The 18,868-nt window shown below is 46.1% G+C and overlaps 1 protein-coding gene across 1 annotated transcript in view; it reads right to left on the bottom strand.

Annotated features, from left to right (window-relative positions):
• atg7 (ATG7 autophagy related 7 homolog (S. cerevisiae)) overlaps positions 1-18,868 on the bottom strand; it is a 171,412-nt gene that overhangs the window by 146,976 nt on the left and 5,568 nt on the right. Inside the window, exon 5 of the mRNA XM_038812655.1 lies at positions 8,995-9,111. Coding sequence (XP_038668583.1) covers positions 8,995-9,111 — 117 coding nt within the window. The remainder of the gene's footprint in view (positions 1-8,994; positions 9,112-18,868) is intronic.

Genomic DNA, 18,868 nt, shown 5'->3' with positions numbered 1-18,868 from the left:
TGCTGGTGAGGTTCCACCGGTTCAGTGATCGGGAGTGTGTGCTGCGCTGGGCCAAGAGGGTGAAGAGCAGCAATTGGGAGATTGGGGTAGTACGGATCTACCAGGATTGGAGTGCGGAGGTGGCTAAGCGGCGGTCAGGTTTAATCGGACGAAGGAGGTGCTCTATAAGAAGAAGATAAAGTTTGGAATGTTGCAGCCTGCGCGCTTGTGGGTAACTTATTTGGAGCGGCATTATTATTTTGATTCCCCGGAGGAGGCGTGGGCCTTCGTGCGGACGGAGAAGCTGGACTCGAACTAGGGGTTGGGGGTTGCGGGGTCGGTTGTAATGCTTTATTGCTGGTTTCTGCTGTTGCTGTGTTTTTTTTTTCTGTACTTTTGTAATTTTTATATGGTTATTTATTGGGGTGTTGTTCTGTTTTTTGTTGGGGGGCATTGTTTGGGTTTTGTATTTTGCGGGGGGGGGGGTTGGGGAGGTTTGTTGTATTCTGTATAGGGTTGGGGGTATGGAGTGGGGCTGGTATTTGGGAGCTGCGTCAGAAGGGTGTGGTGGGGCAGTGCGAAAGCACGGGCTTTCCTCTGGTTTCCCGCGTTGCGGGGCCGGGGGGTGGGGTGGAGATGATGACCCGGGGGGGGGGGGGCCTTAACTGGTTCCTCCCCGCGCTGGAGCGGTGCCTTGAGGAGTGACAGGATGGGGGATGATCCCACTTTAGGAGGGGTCGGGATTTTGGCGGGAGTTTCCGGGGTCAGCAGAAGTTAGCTGACCCACGGAAGTACAATGGAGGACAGGTAGCGGCTAGGAGGGTTCCTAGCCTGGGAGGGGAGGGAGGGGGGGGGGTGGAAAGGGGAATACTGGGTTGCTGCTGGCAGGGTCAGGAAGGAGCTGGTGTGGGCCGGGGGGACAGAGGTGAGGTGTTGTCGCCGTGGGGACTGGGTCGGGCGGGGGGTGCTGGCCTGGGGCGGGCAGTCGGTGGGCTATGGTTAGTCGACGGGGAAGGTGGGAGGGACACCCTCTGATCCGGTTGGTCACCTGGAATGCGAGAGGACTGAATGGGCCGGTGAAGCGGTCCAGGGTACTTGCTCTTCTGAGGGGGCTAAAGGCAGATGTGGCAATGCTTCAGGAGACCCACCTGAAGGTGGCGGACCAGGTCCGTCTGAGGAAGGGGTGGGTGGGGCAGGTTTTCCACTCTGGGTTGGATGTGAAGAACTGGGGAGTGGCAATTCTGGTGGGGAAAAATGTGTCGGTTGAGGCATCTGAGGTGGTGGCGGATAAGGGGGGTAGGTTTTTTATGGTAAGGGGCTACAGGGAGAGAAGGTGGTACTTGCTAGTGTGTATGCCCCAAATTGGGATGATGCGGGCTTTATGAGGCGTATGCTGGGACGGGTCCCGGATCTAGAGGCGGCAGGTCTGATTATGGGGGGGGGGGCTTCAAAACAAGGTTGGATCCTTCACGGGATCGTTCCAGTTCAAGGACGGGTAGGAGGCCGGCGGCAGCCAAGTTGCTGAGGGGGTTTATGGACCAGATGGGAGGGGTGGACCCATGGAGATTTGTGAGGCCGAGGGCACGGGGGTACTCTTTCTTCTCCCATGTACATAGGGTTTATTCTCGGATAGACTTCTTCGTGATGAGTAGGGGACTGATTCCGAGCGTGGAGGAGGCCGAATATTCGGCCATTGCAATCTCCGACCACGCTCCGCATTGGATAGAGTTGGAGATGGGGGAGGTGCGGGACCAGCGCCCGTTGTGGCGGTTGGATGTGGGGTTGTTGGCGGAGGAGGAGGTGTGCAGGAGGGTCCGGGCAAGTATTGAGGGGTACCTCGAGGTGAATGATACGGGGGAGGTCCGGGTGGGGATGGTCTGGGAAGCCCTGAAGGCAGTGATTCGTGGGGAGCTGATATCCATCTGGGCACACAGGGAGAGGAGCGAGAGGAGTGAGAGGGATAGACTGGTGGGGAAGATGCTGGAGGTAGATAGGAGGTACGCGGAGGTACCAGAGGAGGGATTGTTGGGGAGAGGCGCAGCCTGCAGGCTAAATTTGATTTGTTGACCACGAGAAAGGCGGAGGCGCAGTAGAGGAAGGCACAAGGGGCAGTGTATGAACATGGTGAAAAGGCGAGTAGGATGCTGGCTCATCAGCTCCGCAAGCGGGATGCGTCTAGGGAAATTGCTGGAGTGAGAGATAAGAGTGGGAATGTGGTGCGGAAGAGGGTAGAGGTGAACGAGGTCTTCAAGGACTTTTACGGGGAACTGTACCGGTCGGAGCCAACGGTGGAGAGGATGGGAATGGAGCGTTTTCTCGACGGGCTATCTTTCCCGAAGGTGTAGGAGGAGCAGGTGGAGGGGTTGGGGGCGCCGATTGAGCTGGGGGAGCTGGTTAAGGGGATCGGGCAGATGCAGTCAGGGAAGGCGCCGGGGCCGGATGGGTTCCCGGTGGAGTTTTAGAAAAAGTTTGTGGACCTAGTGGGCCCCTTGCTGGTGCGGACACTTAATGAGGCGTGGGAAGGAGGGACTTTGCCCCCGACGATGTCGCGGGCGCTGATTTCTTTAATCTTAAAGAGGGACAAGGACCCCCAGCAGTGTGGTTCATACAGACCCATATCTCTCCTTAATGTGGATGCCACGGTGCTGGCAAAGATCCTGGCCACCAGGCTGGAGGACTGTGTGCCAGGGGTTGTACACGAGGACCAGACAGGTTTTGTTAAGGGTAGGCAGCTGAACACAAATGTGCGGAGGTTGTTGAATGTCATCATGATGCCGGCGATTGAGGGGGAGGCTGAGATAGTGGTGGCGCTGGATGCGGAGAAGGCCTTCGATAGAGTGGAGTGGGGGTACTTATGGGAGGTGTTGGGGAGGTTTGGATTTGGTGAAGGGTTTATTAGATGGGTGAGGCTGCTATATGAGGCCCCGATGGCGTGTGTGGCCACGAATGGGAGGAGCTCGGAGTACTTCCGGCTTTACCGAGGGACCAGGCAGGGTTGCCCCCTGTCCCCCTTGTTGTTTGCATTGGCAATCGAACCGTTGGCGATGGCGTTGAGGGATTCAGGGAGGTGGAGGGGTATGGTGCGGGGTGAGGAGGAACATAGGGTGTCGTTTTATGCCGATGACCTGCTACTGTATGTGGTGGACCCGGTGGGAGGGATGCCGGGGGTCATGGAGCCGCTAGCTGAGTTTGGGACCTTTTCAGGCTATAAACTAAATCTAGGCAAGAGTGAGGTGTTTGTGGTGCACCCTGGGGACCAGGAGGAGGGAATTGGTAGGCTCCCGCTTAGGAGGGCAGGGGAGAGTTTTAGGTACCTGGGGGTGCAGGTGGCCAGGGACTGGGGGACTCTTCACAAGCATAATTTCACCAGGCTTGTGGATCAGATGGAGGAGGAGTTCAAGAGGTGGGACATGCTGCCATTAGAGTTGGCGGGGAGGGTGCAGTCCGTCAAAATGACGGTGCTTCCGAGGTTCTTGTTCCTCTTTCAGTGCCTGCCCATCTTCATCCCCAGGGCCTTCTTTAGGAGGGTGACTAGCAGTATTTTGAGCTTTGTGTGGGCACATGGGACTCCGAGAGTGAAGAGCGTTTTCCTGGAGCGAGGGAGGGATAGAGGTGGGCTGGCGTTGCCCAACCTTTTGGGGTACTATTGGGCGGAGATGGCGTCTTGCAGAGGTACGAGCCTGGGTGCCTTAGTAACGGCGCCGTTGCCGCTCTCTCCTAAGAGGTATACCACGAGCCCGGTGGTGGCGGCGGCGACCCTAAGAATCTGGGGACAGTGGAGACGGCATAGGGGGGAAACAGGTGGCTCGATGGAGGCTCCATTCGGTGGAAATCATCGGTTCATCCCAGGGAACACTGATGGGGGATTTAGGGGATGGCATAGGGTGGGCATCAGTAAACTGAGGGACCTGTTTATTGGCGGGAGGTTTGCAGGCCTGGGGGAACTGGAAGATAAATTTGGGCTCCCCCAAGGGAACATGTTCAGATACTTGCAGGTAAAGGCGTTTGCTAGGCGACAGGTGGAGGAATTCCCTTTGCTGCCCTCGCGGGGGGCGATGGACAGAATGCTTTCGGGGGTGTGGGTCGGAGAGGGGAAGGTGTCTGACATTTATAAGGTAATGCAGGAGGTGGAGGAGTCGTCAGTGGAGGAGCTGAAGGCTAAATGGGAGGGGGAACTAGGGGAGCAGATAGAGGACGGGACTTGGGCAGATGCCTTGGAGAGAGTCAACTCTTCCTCTTCATGTGCGAGGCTTAGTCTCATCCAATTCAAGGTGTTACACCGGGCCCACATGTCCGGGACTAGGATGAGTAGGTTCTTTTGGGGTGAGGACAGGTGCACCAGGTGTTCGGGGAGTCCAGCGAACCACGCCCATATGTTCTGGGCATGCCCGGCACTGGAGGAACTTTGGAAGGGAGTAGCGAGTACGGTGTCGAGGGTGGTTGGATTCAGGGTCAAACCAGGCTGGGGACTCTCGATTTTTGGAGTTGCGGCGGGGAGCCGGGAGTGCAGGAGGTGAAAGAGGCCGGTGTTTTGGCCTTTGCGTCCCTAGTAGCCCGGCGAAGGATCTTGCTGCAGTGGAAGGATGCGAGGCCCCCAAGTGTGGAGACCTTGTTCAGTGACATGGCGGGATTTATAAAATTGGAGAGGGTCAAATTTGCCCTGAGAGGATCAGTACAAGGGTTCTATAAATGATGGCAGCCTTTTCTGGACTTTCCGGCTCAAAGATAGGTATCTTGGTCAATAGCAGCAACCCGGGGGGGGGGTTCTTTATTATTGTTTCTATTTTTTCTATGGTTATTTAACTTAACATTGTGTTAATTTAAGTCGTTGTTTACAAGTTTTGTTGTTCATTGAGGATGGGCGAATGTTTATGACTGTTATCATTATTGTAATTGTTGGTATTTTATTGAGGTTCGTTGTTGTTATATAAATACAAATTTTTTCAATAAAAATTTTTTTTTTTTTTTTTAAACTCCCCTCTTAGCCTCCTACCTCTTTCCTCAAGTCTATGCCCACTGGTTACTGACTCCTCTACTAATGGAAACAGTGCCTTCCTATCCACCCTATCCATAATCATAATCTTATACACCTCTATCAGGTTCACTGCTCCAAGGAAAACTGCCGCAGCCCATTCAATCTTTTCTCAAAGCTCAGACCCTCCAACCCAGGCAGCGGCCTGGTAAATCTCCTGCACACCCTCTCCTGCTCATCACACTCTTCCTATAGTATGGTGACCAGAACTGCATGCAGTACTCCAGTGTTTTATTTAGTTCCAGCATGACCTCCCTATTCTTGTATTTTATGCGTTGGCTAATAAAGGCAAGGATCCCATATCCTTTCTTAACAATCTTATCTACCTGCCCAGCCACCTTCAGGGATCTGTGGATATGCGCTCCAAGGTCTCTCTGATCTTCGGTACTTTCCAGGGTCCTACCATTCATAGTGTATTCCTTTGCCTTGTTAGCTCTCCCCAATTACCTCACATTTTTCTGGGTTGAATTCCATTTGCCACTGCTCTTCCCAGTCAGCCAGTCCATTGACATTCTCTTGCAGTGTATGGCTATCCTCCTTGCTATTTATCACCCTGCCAATTTTTGTGTCATCCAAGACCTTCTTGATCACACCCCCTACATTTTTGTCCAAATTATTAATGTACATCATAAATAGGAAAGCCCCTGGCAGAGAACCCTGGAGAACATCACTGGAAACAGACTTCCAGTCACAGGAACATCCTCTACCTTCATTCTCTGCTTCCTGCTTCTCAGCCAATTTTTAAGCAAATATGCCACTTTTCCTTGGATCCCATGGCCCCTTACATTCTTAACCAGTCTGCCACCAGGGGCCTTATCAAAAGGCTTGCTGAGGTCCATATAGACTCCTATTACCCTCATCAACACTCCCGGTAACCTCCTCAAAAGATTCAATTAAATTTGTCAAATACGACCTTCCCTTAACAAATCCATGCTGACTATCCCTGATTAATCCCTGTCTATGCAAGTGCAGATATATTCTGTCCCTCAGAATTCATTTCCAATAACTTCCCCACCTCCAAGGTCAGACTTACTGGTTTACAATTTCCTGGTGCACCCCTCCCTCTATTTTTAATAATGGGACAATGTTAGCAGTCCTCCACCTGTGGCCAGAGAGGATTTGAAAGTGACTGCCAATGCTCCTGATATCTCCTCTTTTGCCTCCCTCAACAGCCTGGGACACATCTCATCTGCTAAAGCTGCTACTACCTACTCACTTAATTTCCTCTGATAGTCCCCAGTCCTTGATGTCTACACCTGCATCGTCCTTTTCCTTGTGAAGACCGATGCAAAGTATTCATCGAGGGCTGTATCCATGTCTCCGATCCACAGAATATCAATAGGGCCCTTAATTGGCCCTACCCTTTCCCTCGTAATTATCTTGCTCTTTATATATTTTTTAAAAAACTTTTGCGTTTTCCTTCATTCTACCGCCGAAGTTTTTTTCATGCACTCTCCCAACTTCCCTTTTCAAGTTCCCTCCTGCACTTTTTAAACTCCTCTTGGGAGTATGCTATATTGAGCCCTCAATATATGACGCAAGCTTCTCTTTTTTTCTTTATCCTGACCTTTATGTCCTTTGACATCCAGGGTTCTCTGGTCTTGTTCCCACCCTTTGTCTTTTTAGGAACACATTTACCCGGTACTCTCACTACCTCCTCCTTGAAGGCCTCTCACTGATCGGACAGAGTTTTATCTTCAAGTAGCTGCTCCCAGTCTACTTGGGCCAAATCGTATCTTATCTTAGTAAATGATGTGGAGATGCCGGCGTTGGACTGGGGTGAGCACAGTAAGAAGTCTTACAACACCAGGTTAAAGTCCAACAGGTTTGTTTCAAACACGAGCTTTCGGAGCGCAGCTCCTTCTTCAGGTGACTGGAGAGGTATGATCCAGAAACATTTATACAAAGTCAGCGATGCCGGACAATGCTTGGAATGCGAGAATTTGCAGGTAATCAAATCATTACAGATCCAGAGATAGGGGTAACGCCAGGTTAAAAAGAGGTGTGATTTGTCTCAAGCCAGAACAGTTGGTGGAATTTTGCAAGTCCAGGCCAGATGGTGGGGAGTGGATGTAATGCGACATGAATCCAAAATCCCGGTTGAGGCCACACTCATGCGTTTCAAACTTGTGCATGAAGATGTTGGCATATTGAGGTGCGAATTTGGTCCCCATGGCTGTTCCATGCATGGCCTCAATATGTTGTTTGCCCCTTCTGTTTTTTCCTTCTACCGATAAGATCTCACTTGATGATCCTTCCAGGACAGCATCGCTCTTCACTGCTATAATGATGAATATTGCAACCTTCCCCGCTGAATCTCCTCTGAATACCCTTTAACCAGGTACGTTGAGCTGCCAATCCTGCGCATCTTTCAGCCGTCTTGGTCAAAGCTATGAGATTGTGCTCCCAAGTGCCTATCTGTGCCCTGATCTCATTTTCCTTATTCCTCAGGCTCCTTACAAAGAATTTACAGTGCAGAAGGAGGCCATTTGGCCCACTGAGTCTGTACCGGCCCCTGGAAAGAGCACCCTACCTAAGCCCACACCTCCTCCCTATCCCCGTAACCAAACCTAACCTTTTTTTGGGCACTAAGGGGCAATTTAGCATGGCCAATCCACCTAACCTGCACATCTTTGGCCTGTGGGAGGAAACCAGAGCACCAGGAGGAAACCCACGCAGACACGGGGAGAATGTACAGATAGTGTCCCAAGCCGGGAATCAAACCTGGGACCCTGGAACCGTGAAGCAACAATGCCAACCTCTGTGCTACCGTGTCGCTCCTTGCATTGAAATATATTCCATTCAGCCTTGTTAGTCTCACTTCTTTCTTATCTAGCCTATGTTTCCTCTGCCTTTCAGATTCACTGCCATTTTAGCTTCTAATTCAATCAGGTTCTCTCCTCTCTGAACGACTTGTCAGGATTCCAGCACTCTGCCAATTTAGTTTAAATCCACCCCAACTAGCAAACTTCCCCACGACGATGCTGATCCCGTTCCTGTTCAGATGATCCAACTTGTACAGGTTCCACCACCCCCAGAAACAGTCCCAATGCCCCAGGAATCTAAAGCCCTCCCTCCTGCACCATCTCTCCAGCAGCCACACATTCATCTGCTCTATCCTTCTGTTATTATACTCAACATTGTGTAGCACCAGGAATAATTTGGAGATCATACCTTTGAACTCTTGCTACTCAATTTCCTACCTCTCTAAAGTCTGCTTGCAGGACCTCATTTCTCTTTATTCCTGTGTCATTGGGTCCCAATATGGAACATGACCTCTGGCTGTTCACCCTTGCCCTTCAGAATGCCCTGCAGCAATTCCATGACATCCTTGACCTTGGCACCATGGTACCAGGTGGCATCCTCACCTTGTCTGTCCCTCCCTCGCCCCAACCCTTCAGCTCCACCCCACTTTCTCTCCTCTCCCTCCCTCACTTCCTCACCCTCTTTTTGGGTGGCCCCCTGGTTCCTAGAACTTGTCACACTACTGCTGCTGGCATGCGATCACATGCAAGAATACTCAAATACAGCGGACGCAACAATGACAAGGTGCATTAACAAGGAAGGATCCAAAAGCATAAGATAAGAGAAGAAAGCTGGCATGAATGTTTCTGTAAAAAGCACATCAATAAAAGTGCTTATTTTTTTCAATAGAATACATTTGATTTATAGAACCAGTTTTATAAACAACTAAATTGGGCTCTGCCTTCGATACTCATCATCGCAAGCTCACCATTCTGAAGGAATGAAAGCGAGAAGCTATAAAGTTGCCTCAACTTAATAATATTTTCAAAATGTGCATCGCTTTCTTACCGATCGTAATGAAAATTATCTGCATTTTGAAGGTTGAATATTATTAAAAGGGAACGGATAGACTCAAAATATGTTTTTGGTGTCATATTTTGGGAGCAGAGACATTACCAAAATCCTGAAAGTGTTTTATAAAAGCAGGGATCCACATTGTAACTCCCATTCTTTAATACCTGACATGTGGAGAACTTTTCTGCCAAGCTGACTGGTTGCTGGACTATGGGAATCCCTTCACTGAAGCACAGTGCTGGAAATGCAAACCAGTAGTAGAAATGATACTTTTTTAAATCCTGCAAAACAGAGTTTCAATGAAGCAAGTTAGCTCTCAAGAATAACACTTTCAAAAATAAACACCGATTAAAAAGAAATGCAAAACGTTCTCCAATTTCACGGAACACTCACACATTTAATCAACATGGAATTCATTACCGCAGGAAGTAGTTGATGCTAAAACATTGAATATATTCAAGAGGCGGCTGCATATAGCACTTGGGGCGAATGGGATCAAAGGTTATGGGGAGAAAGCAGGATTAGGCTGTTGAGTTGGATGATCAGCCATGATCGTGATAAATGGCAGAGCAGGCTCAAAGGGCCAAAAGGCCTCCTCCTGCTCCTATCTTCTATGTATCTATGTAACATACAACTGGGTACTTGCTCATGGCATGTGCAGTCGAATGAAAGATGAACTATTCATAGAATCATAGAATGCCCACAGTGCAGGAGGAGACCATTTGGCCCATCAGATCTGCACCGTGTTAAGTAATGGGTTAAGAGACATTGCAATTAGTTGTCTCATTTATGTTAAGTGTTCAATGATTATCTCATTTATTTTAAGTGTTCAATGATTGACACTGATATGTAAAGGGGCTTCAGGTGGACTTTGAAGCTTGTGATGATCTGTAGAGTTCTGTGCAGAGTGAGTTTGAACCATTAAAGGTATGTTGGTGAAAAAGGAGCTGAACTCTTGTCTCTTCATACCACAGCATCTAGTACATGTTAACAATGGTAGCAGAGGATGGGTGCTGTGTAAATGTGAAGGCTTGAAAGATACAATTTTTCCAGATCAAACCAAGGAGTGAAAAATAAAGGGAAACATGGCTGAACCCAGGACAAAGATGGCTGGTTATGATTATCCTCCCCTATTTTTTGAAAGGGAATCATACGACCAATGGAGAAGTGCAATAGTTATGTGGACTAAGGTGACTGCTTTAGGAAAGAGAAAACAAGGTATGGCATTGGCTATTTCTTTACCATATGGCAGTAAAATCCAAAACAAAGTGCTTTCTGAGCTGGAGTTGGAAGAGTTAGACTCAGAAGGTGGTCTGGCGACTTTATTACTTTATATGGACAAGATTTATAAGAAAGATGACTTGTTAAGTGCGTATGAAGAATGGTCGGATTTTGATAAGTTCCGGAAAATGGAGGATTTATCTATGGAAGACTATATAATGGAATTTGGCAGACTATATAAAAAGCTGCAGAAACACAGGCTGGAATTTCCACAGTCTGTGTTGGCCTTTAAATTACTTGACTGTGCTAGAGTGAGCAACATGGATAGGCTCCTGGTTTTGACAGGAGTTCAGTTTACGGATAACGATACCTTATTCGAACAGATGACAGCAGCTTTAAAAAATTTTTTGGGGAAACATTCGATTCCAATGGCTCTGATGACCCAAATAGGTCAGCCTGCTATAAGGCAGAATACGCAAGATACACTACTAACAGGATGGTGAAATCGTATGGCTACGAACAGGCCTCAAAACTATAAAAGAAGACCGAGACAAGGAAATTATGAAGACAGAAACCCAGTTAGAACCTACAATAGGAGGATGAACCCTAGAAATGCACGGGGCATGATAAATCGATGTTTTCGATGTGTCTCTCAATACCATTATGCTTTCAACTGTCCAACTTATGATAGAGTATTTGAAGCGACACATGACACGGAAGAGTCAGAAGAGGAAAAAGATAGTGACCAGAAAGAAGGCATTGTCCTATTAACAAGCTGTTTAATGCCGGTAATGAGGGTGTTGGTTGCAGAATCTTTTAACTGTGCTGTATTGGAGAGTGGCTGCACATCTACTGTGTGTGGGATTGACTGGTTAAAATGTTATCTGGACTCATTGGATGCTGAAAATCGTAACAAGGTTAAGGAATTTAAAAGTTCCACAAGTTTCAGGTTTGGGGATGATAATACTCTGAAGTCCCTTGCAATATTGCTGGAGTGAATCATTTTATTAGCACGGATGTTATATCAAGTGAGATACCTTTGCTTCTGAGCAGACCGTCGATGAAGAAAGCACACGTGAAGCTGGATATGGAACAGGATAAGGCAACAGTTTTTGGAAAGACAGTGGACTTACAATTTACACAGTCGGGACATTATTGTATTCCATTATTGACAAATAATGTTTTAAGTAGAGTGGTTAAGGATGTATTAATGACAGTTGATAATGCGACTTTAGCTGGTAAAAAGCTTATTGTAGTAAAACTGCATAGGCAATTTGCACATCCGTCTCCTCGGAGGCTGAAAAATTTATTAAAGGATGCAAGGGTAAGGAATGATGACTATTCTAAGCTGATAGAACAGGTTAGTAATCGCTGTGAAGTTTGCAGGAAGTACAGCAGGACACCAGCACGACCGATAGTAACCCTGCCTTTGGCCAGGGATTTTAATGACATTGTGGCCATGGACCTTAAGATCTGGGATAAAGCAAATAATATATTTATTTTGCATTTTGTAGATTTAGCTACCAGATTTAGTCAATCAACGATTGTACGAAGTAAAGAAAAGAGAGTAATTTTGGACAAAATTGTGGAAAAATGGATCGGGACAGGAATGGGTCCACCAGCAAATTTCTTTATGGACAATGGGGGAGAATTTGCTAATGATGAGTTTAGGGATATGTGTGAAAACATGAATATCAGAGTTATGAACACAGCTGCCGAAAGCACGTTTAGTAATGGTGTCTGCGAAAGAAATCATGCTGTTATCGATGACATGCTTCGGAAAATTTTGGGAGATCGACCAAACTGCACGCTAAATTCAGCTTTAGCATGGGCGGTACATGCAAAGAATTCATTGCAGATGGTTGGGGGCTATAGTCCTTATCAATTAGTGTTTGGTAGAAATCCTAAAATTCCCTCCATTTTGGATGACCAGCCTCCAGCTTGGGAAGGGACTACAATTAGCTCAGGTTTTGCTGAACATTTAAACGCGTTACATAGCAGTAGAAAAGCTTTTTTGGAAGCAGAAGTCTCTGAAAGAATTCGCAGAGCTTTAAGACATAATGTACGGCCATCAGATGCCGTTTTTCAACAAGGAGAAATGGTATACTATAAGAGAGACAATTCTAATGAATGGAAAGGCCTAGGGAAGATCATAGGCATAGATAGCAAAACATTTATTTTGCAACACGGTAATCAAACTGTTAGGGTACATTCATCAAGGATAATGGGTACCGATTACAAATGTTCAAATTTAGACAGAGCAGACAGACAAGACGAGGAACCAGAGTCATCTGGTACGCATGGGTTACAGAACTATGAGGACCAGTTAACTGATATAGACAGGGTTTCTGTAGAGGAACACGACACTTCTGATAAATTAGATCAGGCCATTTTTCCGAAAGGGCAATTGCCAAAGGTTGGTACAAAAGTGACATACTTGCCTGAAGGGTCTAGTCAATGGAAGGATGCAACTGTTATTAGTAGAGCAGGGAAGGCCACTGGAAAGTATAAACATTGGTTGAATGTACAGCATTCAGGGGAGGATGTTAAGACAATGGATTGGGAAAATGCAGTTCAAAAATGGAGGGCACAGAAACGCAGTGCTAGTTCAGATAGTACATCAGATAGTGAACAGGTTCGCAGGAAAAGGTCGAGGACAATTGAAAGGACATCCCGCTACAGAAGAGAAAGATCTAGCAGTACAGAACGAGATACCAGGCAGGAAAGGGGACGTAGTTTATCAAGATCTCGGAACAGGAGTAAGACTACGAATACTAATAAAGTAGAAGCCCACATGCACGTGAGATTTTGGTGGCTTCAAATAAATTAGATCAAAAAGTTATCAAAGATGCTAAACAGCAAGAATTGCATAGTTGGAGTGAATTTGGGGTATACACGGAAGTACCGGATAGGGGACAAAAAGCTCTATACCACAGATGGATTTGTACAGAAAAGGTTCTTCCAGATGGAACTTATGAGGCAAAGGCCAGGCTTGTGGCAAGGGGATTTGAAGAAAACTTAGACGATCAGGACTTAAGGGTAGATTCACCTACAGCAGGAAAGGTTATTTTAAAGATCTTCTTGGCTCTATTAGCCACAAAGGCATGGGACTGCAAATCTATAGAAATAAAAGCTGCCTTTTTGCAGGGGCATCAGCTCCAGAGAGACATTTTTCCCCGTCCTCCTAAAGAAGCAGCTAACACAGAAGGGGTACTGTGGAAGTTGAACAAATGTGTATATGGATTAAATGATGCATCTAGAGTGTGGTACTTTTCGGTAAGGTCAGTCTTGTTAAAGTTAGGCTGTTGCTAGTTGAAAGCAGATCCTGCAATGTTTTACTGGCACTATAAAGGAAATCTTGCTGGCATCTTCATGGTGCATGTCGATGATTTTTTGTGGGGTGGGACTAGTGATTTTGAAGCTATTGTAATCTCTGGTTTGAGAAAAGAATTCAGGGTTGGAAGTCAGGCTTCCGGTGCATTTAAACATATTGGTTTGAAAATCAGACAGACTTAGTTAGGGGCAACTTTACGTCAGCAATCTTACTTGGAAAGCATCAGTCCAATAGCAATTAGTCGTGGCCGGGTTTCACAAAAAGACGCAATGGTTTCGAAGATAGAAAAAGAGCAACTGCGAAGTTTAATTGGGCAACTGAACTGGTTAGGGAGACAGACTAGACCGGACGTGAGTTTTGATGTTTTAGAGTTGAGTACAAAGGTGAATGATCCCAAAGTGGAAGACATAATAAGAGCAAATAAAGTATTGGCCAAACTAAAAATGCAAGAGTGTGTTTTGAAGTTCCCTGTTTTAGGTGATCCTCCGGCATTTGAAACTCATAGTTTATAGTGATGCGTCCTATGCAAATTTATGTGATGGAGTTTTAAGCGCAGGAGGTTTTATAATTTTTCTTTTGGGGAACAATGGTAAATGTTGCCCTCTTTTGTGTGGGGAAACAAAGAAAATAAGGAGAGTGGTCAAAAGCACTTTGGCTGCTGAGACATTAAGCTTAGTGGAAGCGGTGGATATGGCCTTTTATATAAGTCAGATATTGACAGAAATTTTGGGATTAGAGGAGTTAGGTAATATACCTATTGACTGTCACATTGACAATAAATCTCTGTGGGAAAATGTGCGCTCTACAAAAAGTGTCAATGAAAAGAGGTTACGGATAGACATCGCAAGTTTAAAGCAGACGTTGGACAGAGGGGAAATAACAAAAATTAAATGGGTTGACAGTAGCTATCAACTGTCAGACTGTTTCACGAAAAGAGGGGCTAGTTCACAGAAACTTTTAGATATCGTGAATGAAGGGTGCCTGTTTCTGTGAATGTTTTTTTTTCTACTTAAAAAAAAAAGGGGGAATCAGGTACGTGTTTTAGTTTCTTGAAATTTTAGTTTCTTGAAATTTTATTTTTACCTAATTGTTTTTTTTTCTCCAAGGCGGGGGAGACTGTTAAGTAATGGGTTAAGAGACATTGAAATTAGTTGTCTCATTTATGTTAAGTGTTCAATGATTGACACTGATATGTAAAGGGGCTTCAGGTGGACTCTGAAGCTTGTGATGATCTGTAGAGTTCTGTGCAGAGTGAGTTTGAACCATTAAAGGTGTGTTGGTGAAAAAGGAGCTGAACTCTTGTCTCTTCATACCACAGCTTCTAGTACATGTTAACAACCGACCGTCCGCAAGAGCTCATTATCAAAGACCCCCCCCCCCCCCCCCCCCCCCCTTGATCATGGTCAATCTACTTAACCTGCGCTCTTTGGACTGTGAAGGGCATTGGAAAAGAGCCACGTCCTGTCCTCAACTCACGTATAGGCTTCCAGCCTAAATACTAGAAATGTTTTGCTTTCTTAACAGAGGGTGTTGAAACTTATTTTAGAGTTCCTGACATACATAACCCAAGTGGAGATCAGCCAACAGCATAGGCTAGGAGTCAAACCTCAGATGTTCTTAGTTCACTCAGCAACTCAGATCCATATTCCCCCCCCAAAAAAAACAACAGAAAATTATGCTTCAAAAGTACATCTGCGTAAATATTTAGTCAAACTTCACCCAACCCGGCACATAGTTCTGGAGTTTGGTGTTAGAGATGAAGTAAGTTAACTCGATTCTGTAAACAAGGTGCATGTTATTCCCTTTGAAAGAAAATGGATGGAGAGACTATTACTGTAGCAAATGGTATTTTCTCACAGAATCTCGGCAGTCTTGTTTATAATTAAGTTGACAATTGGTGCAGACACCACTCTCACATTTGCAACCAAACACATGATCGTGAAGGGTGGTAATAAGAGAATATCACGAGTCAGAAAGCTTAGCTAAAGTCTTGGATGTTTTGAAAATGACTTCTTTTATTTATGAAAGTTTTCAACATCGCAACAATAGTGTTAGCTTCTACTGTAAATTGTTATTTTTTGAGAAGACATCATTCATCTATTTGCTTAAGTCTAACCTCAAGCATCGAGTTGCTAGCCTTTGCTAATATTTCTAACAGAAACATGACACTTATCTCTTTTAAAGGCAGTTAATTATTTTGAGGCACTGTAGAGGTTTCACAGCTGCCATTTTGCTCGACAACATCCCACGCTCATTTTTCTCAAGCAATTTTGTTAAATCTTCGTCCCTTGTTAATCCATGAACATGTCATTCCCATATCATGTAAACAGCTGGATTTAAATGATTCAGAGACTACAGCCATCTCAACCATGTACAAGATCAAAATAATTCTAAAATTGTTAGCAGCAGCTACATTATCAAAAAGTAAATGCTCCTGAGTTTAATACACTTAATTTGTGTTCAGCTTCAAATCTGATGTACAACATGATGACAGAAATCGGGGGGGAAAACTGTTAATTAGTTGCTGGTTTCAAATCAAGTAGCTCTGAAACAGCATTAAACAATTTGATTTTTTGGTTTCATGCAAGGTTTCCATTTGTAATGTTAATTTTCCTACCTGTCTGGTGAAAATTAGACATTTGAACAAATCAACAAATAGTTAATGGTCATTTAAGCCAATTATTAAAATCTAACAAAGAATCTATGATGTTACAAGCACAACAGCTGACATTTTTAATCTTTCAAAACCTATCCACTGGCAGAATTCAGGTCCAATGGAGTGACATCAAATAAATTAAATTATTTTAATATAGTTTGGCAGACCTATAAAGTAGATTTTTTTTATTAGTTCATGGGATGTGGGGCACAGGGAGGACCAACATTTACTGCCCATCCCTCGAGGGGGCAGTTAAGAATCAACCATGTTGTTGTGGATCTGGAGTCACATGTAGGCCAGACCAGGTAAGGATGGCAGATTTCCTTCCCTAAAGGACATTAGTGAACCAGATGGGGTGTTACACCAATCAGCAATGGTTTCATGGTCATGATTAGACTTTTTAAATTCCAGATTTTTATTGAATTCAAATTTCACCCATCTGCAGTGGCAGGATTTGAACCTGGGTCCCCAGAGCATTACTCTGGGCCTCTGGTTTATTAGTCCAGTGACAATCCCACTACGCACCACCTTGTTTTCATCTTGATACATGTAATAGACATTCCTCCAATCAGATGGTGGATTAGAGGGTAGCAATCAAATCCACTCCAAAATTGGAGTACAATTCAGGCCTACATGGCAGGGTGGTTCTCTTAAGAGTGTTACATGCAGGAGGCTTCCATTAGATAAACAGGGGTCCTGGCTGTGCCAATGGTTCAGGTAGACATTAGAGATCACGTAACAAGAATATCAGGCACCACCACAGAGATAAACAGACACCATACGAGTGCCAGTTTGGCTCAGTACTCTTGCCTCTGAGGTAAAAGGTCATGGGCTCAAACCTAACCCCTAAGATTTGAGCAAATAATCTGTGTTTACATTTCAGCAGGATATCGCGGGTGTGTCATTGGGGCTCTTTCAAGTGAGACATTACGCACAATCCCGTCTGCCCAGACAGATGGATGTACGAAATGACAAGCCACTATTTGAAGAGCAGGATTCCTTCAGGGTTTAAGCCAACATTCTTCTCAATCAAAATCTCCAAAAGCAGACACACTGGTCGCTGAATGTCTGTGTGACCTTCGCCGTTGCGTTTGCCTACAAGACAATAGCGACTGTACGTCAACAGTAATTGGCTGGCTGTGACGCATTTGTGTGATTCCCTGAAAACACGAAAGGCATGACAGAAATGCTTGCTATTTATTTTTAACACCGTGGAGGTAAACATTTCTCCTCCAAACCAATACCCCTGACAACAAATGAACTGATCATGTGCCTCATGGCTAAAAAGACCTTCAACCTTTACCCAAAAGCATGGTAACACAGTGGTTAGCCCTGTGGCTTCACAGTGCCAGGGACCCGGGTTGGATTCCCGGCTTGGGCACTGCCTGTGTGAAGTCTGCACGTTCTCCCAGTGTGTGGGTGGGTTTCCTCCCGGTGCTCCGGTTTCCTCCCCTAAGTCCCAAAAGACGCACTGTTAGGTGATTTGGACATTCTGAATTCTCTGTCAAAGTACCCGAACAGGCATCGGAGTGTGGCGACGAGGGGATTTTCACAGTAATTTAATTGCAGTGTTAATGTAAGCCTTTGTGTGACACTAATAAAGATTATTATTATTAAAAACATCACTGCGTTTCAAAACAATAAAGTGGACATGAATCGGTCTGAGACAACTAAACAAATGCTACTCTACTAAATTACAACAGTATTTGTAACATTATCTAAGGAACACTGATCCTCTGCAGTGTGAATGATAGGATTAATGAATCATTAATAATAGCTGAAACGCCGACTTCCGGCGGGCAGGAGGCAGCCGTATGTTGGAGGGCACCCGCTCGGTTACATAATTTTCGGGGTTTTAACTCCCGGTCTCGGGGGCAACGGAGGCTGAAAAAGTTGTAGGGAGGCACAGTGAGGGGAAACATCCAAGTTTGGGAAAAAAAAACGGCCGTGAAAAAGGGGTCAATGAAAGTCCGCCGGTGAGTGGAAAAGTCAACGCAGGAACTGTAAGGAAAGCGGAGACTGGGGCACCAGGGGAGGCCGCATCGCTCACGGCAGAAGAAATTACCAAAGTGATGGCCGTGGAACTTGAAAAACAGTTCACAAAGCATATGGAAGCGATGAACAAAGAGATGGGGCAGTATTGAAAGTGCTGGTGGAGGAAACCATTGCCCCGGTGAGGGCGGCGGTATCAAGCGCAGCGGCGGAGGTGCAGGATCAAGGTGAGACACTGAAGGAAGTGGAAGAGGCATTATTGCAGCACAGTGATCAACTCACTTCAATGGGGAAGGAGGTGCAGAGGGTGACAGAGACCAACAAGGGTCTGCGAGCCAAAATGTAAGATCCGGAAAACAGATCCAGGCGGCAGAATCTGGGGATCGGGGGTCTGCCCGAAGGGGTGGAAGGCCCTGGGCCAAGTATTTTTCCACGATATTGGCCGAGCTATTGGGGAAGGGGGACGATCCCTCTTGATACAAACTGGATCAGGCTCATAGGTCGTGGAGGCCTGTACCAAAGACGAGTGAGCCGCCAAGAGTAGTGACTGTTTGTTTCTGTAGGTACAGCATGAAGGAGAAGGTCCTGTGCTGGGCAAAGCAGGAGCAGGTGGTGCAGTGGGCTGGAGCTAGTTTACGCATATATCAGGACTTTACAGTGGAGCTGACGAGGAGGCGGACGGCCTTCAGGCGGGTGAAGAAGGCACTGTACAACAGCAAAGTGCAGTGCGGGATAGTGTATTCAGCAAAGTGAGGGTTGACCTACAAATCCAAGGACTTTTATTTTGGGACGTCAGAAGCGCGGAGGGGTTTGCGAAGGCAGAAGGACTGGGAGC

The sequence above is a fragment of the Scyliorhinus canicula genome, chromosome 11 (assembly GCF_902713615.1).
Source record: "Scyliorhinus canicula chromosome 11, sScyCan1.1, whole genome shotgun sequence".
Classification (NCBI taxonomy): domain Eukaryota; kingdom Metazoa; phylum Chordata; class Chondrichthyes; order Carcharhiniformes; family Scyliorhinidae; genus Scyliorhinus; species Scyliorhinus canicula.
Note: the sequence above shows the minus strand (reverse complement) of the source record. Positions and strands in the feature narration are given on the sequence as shown.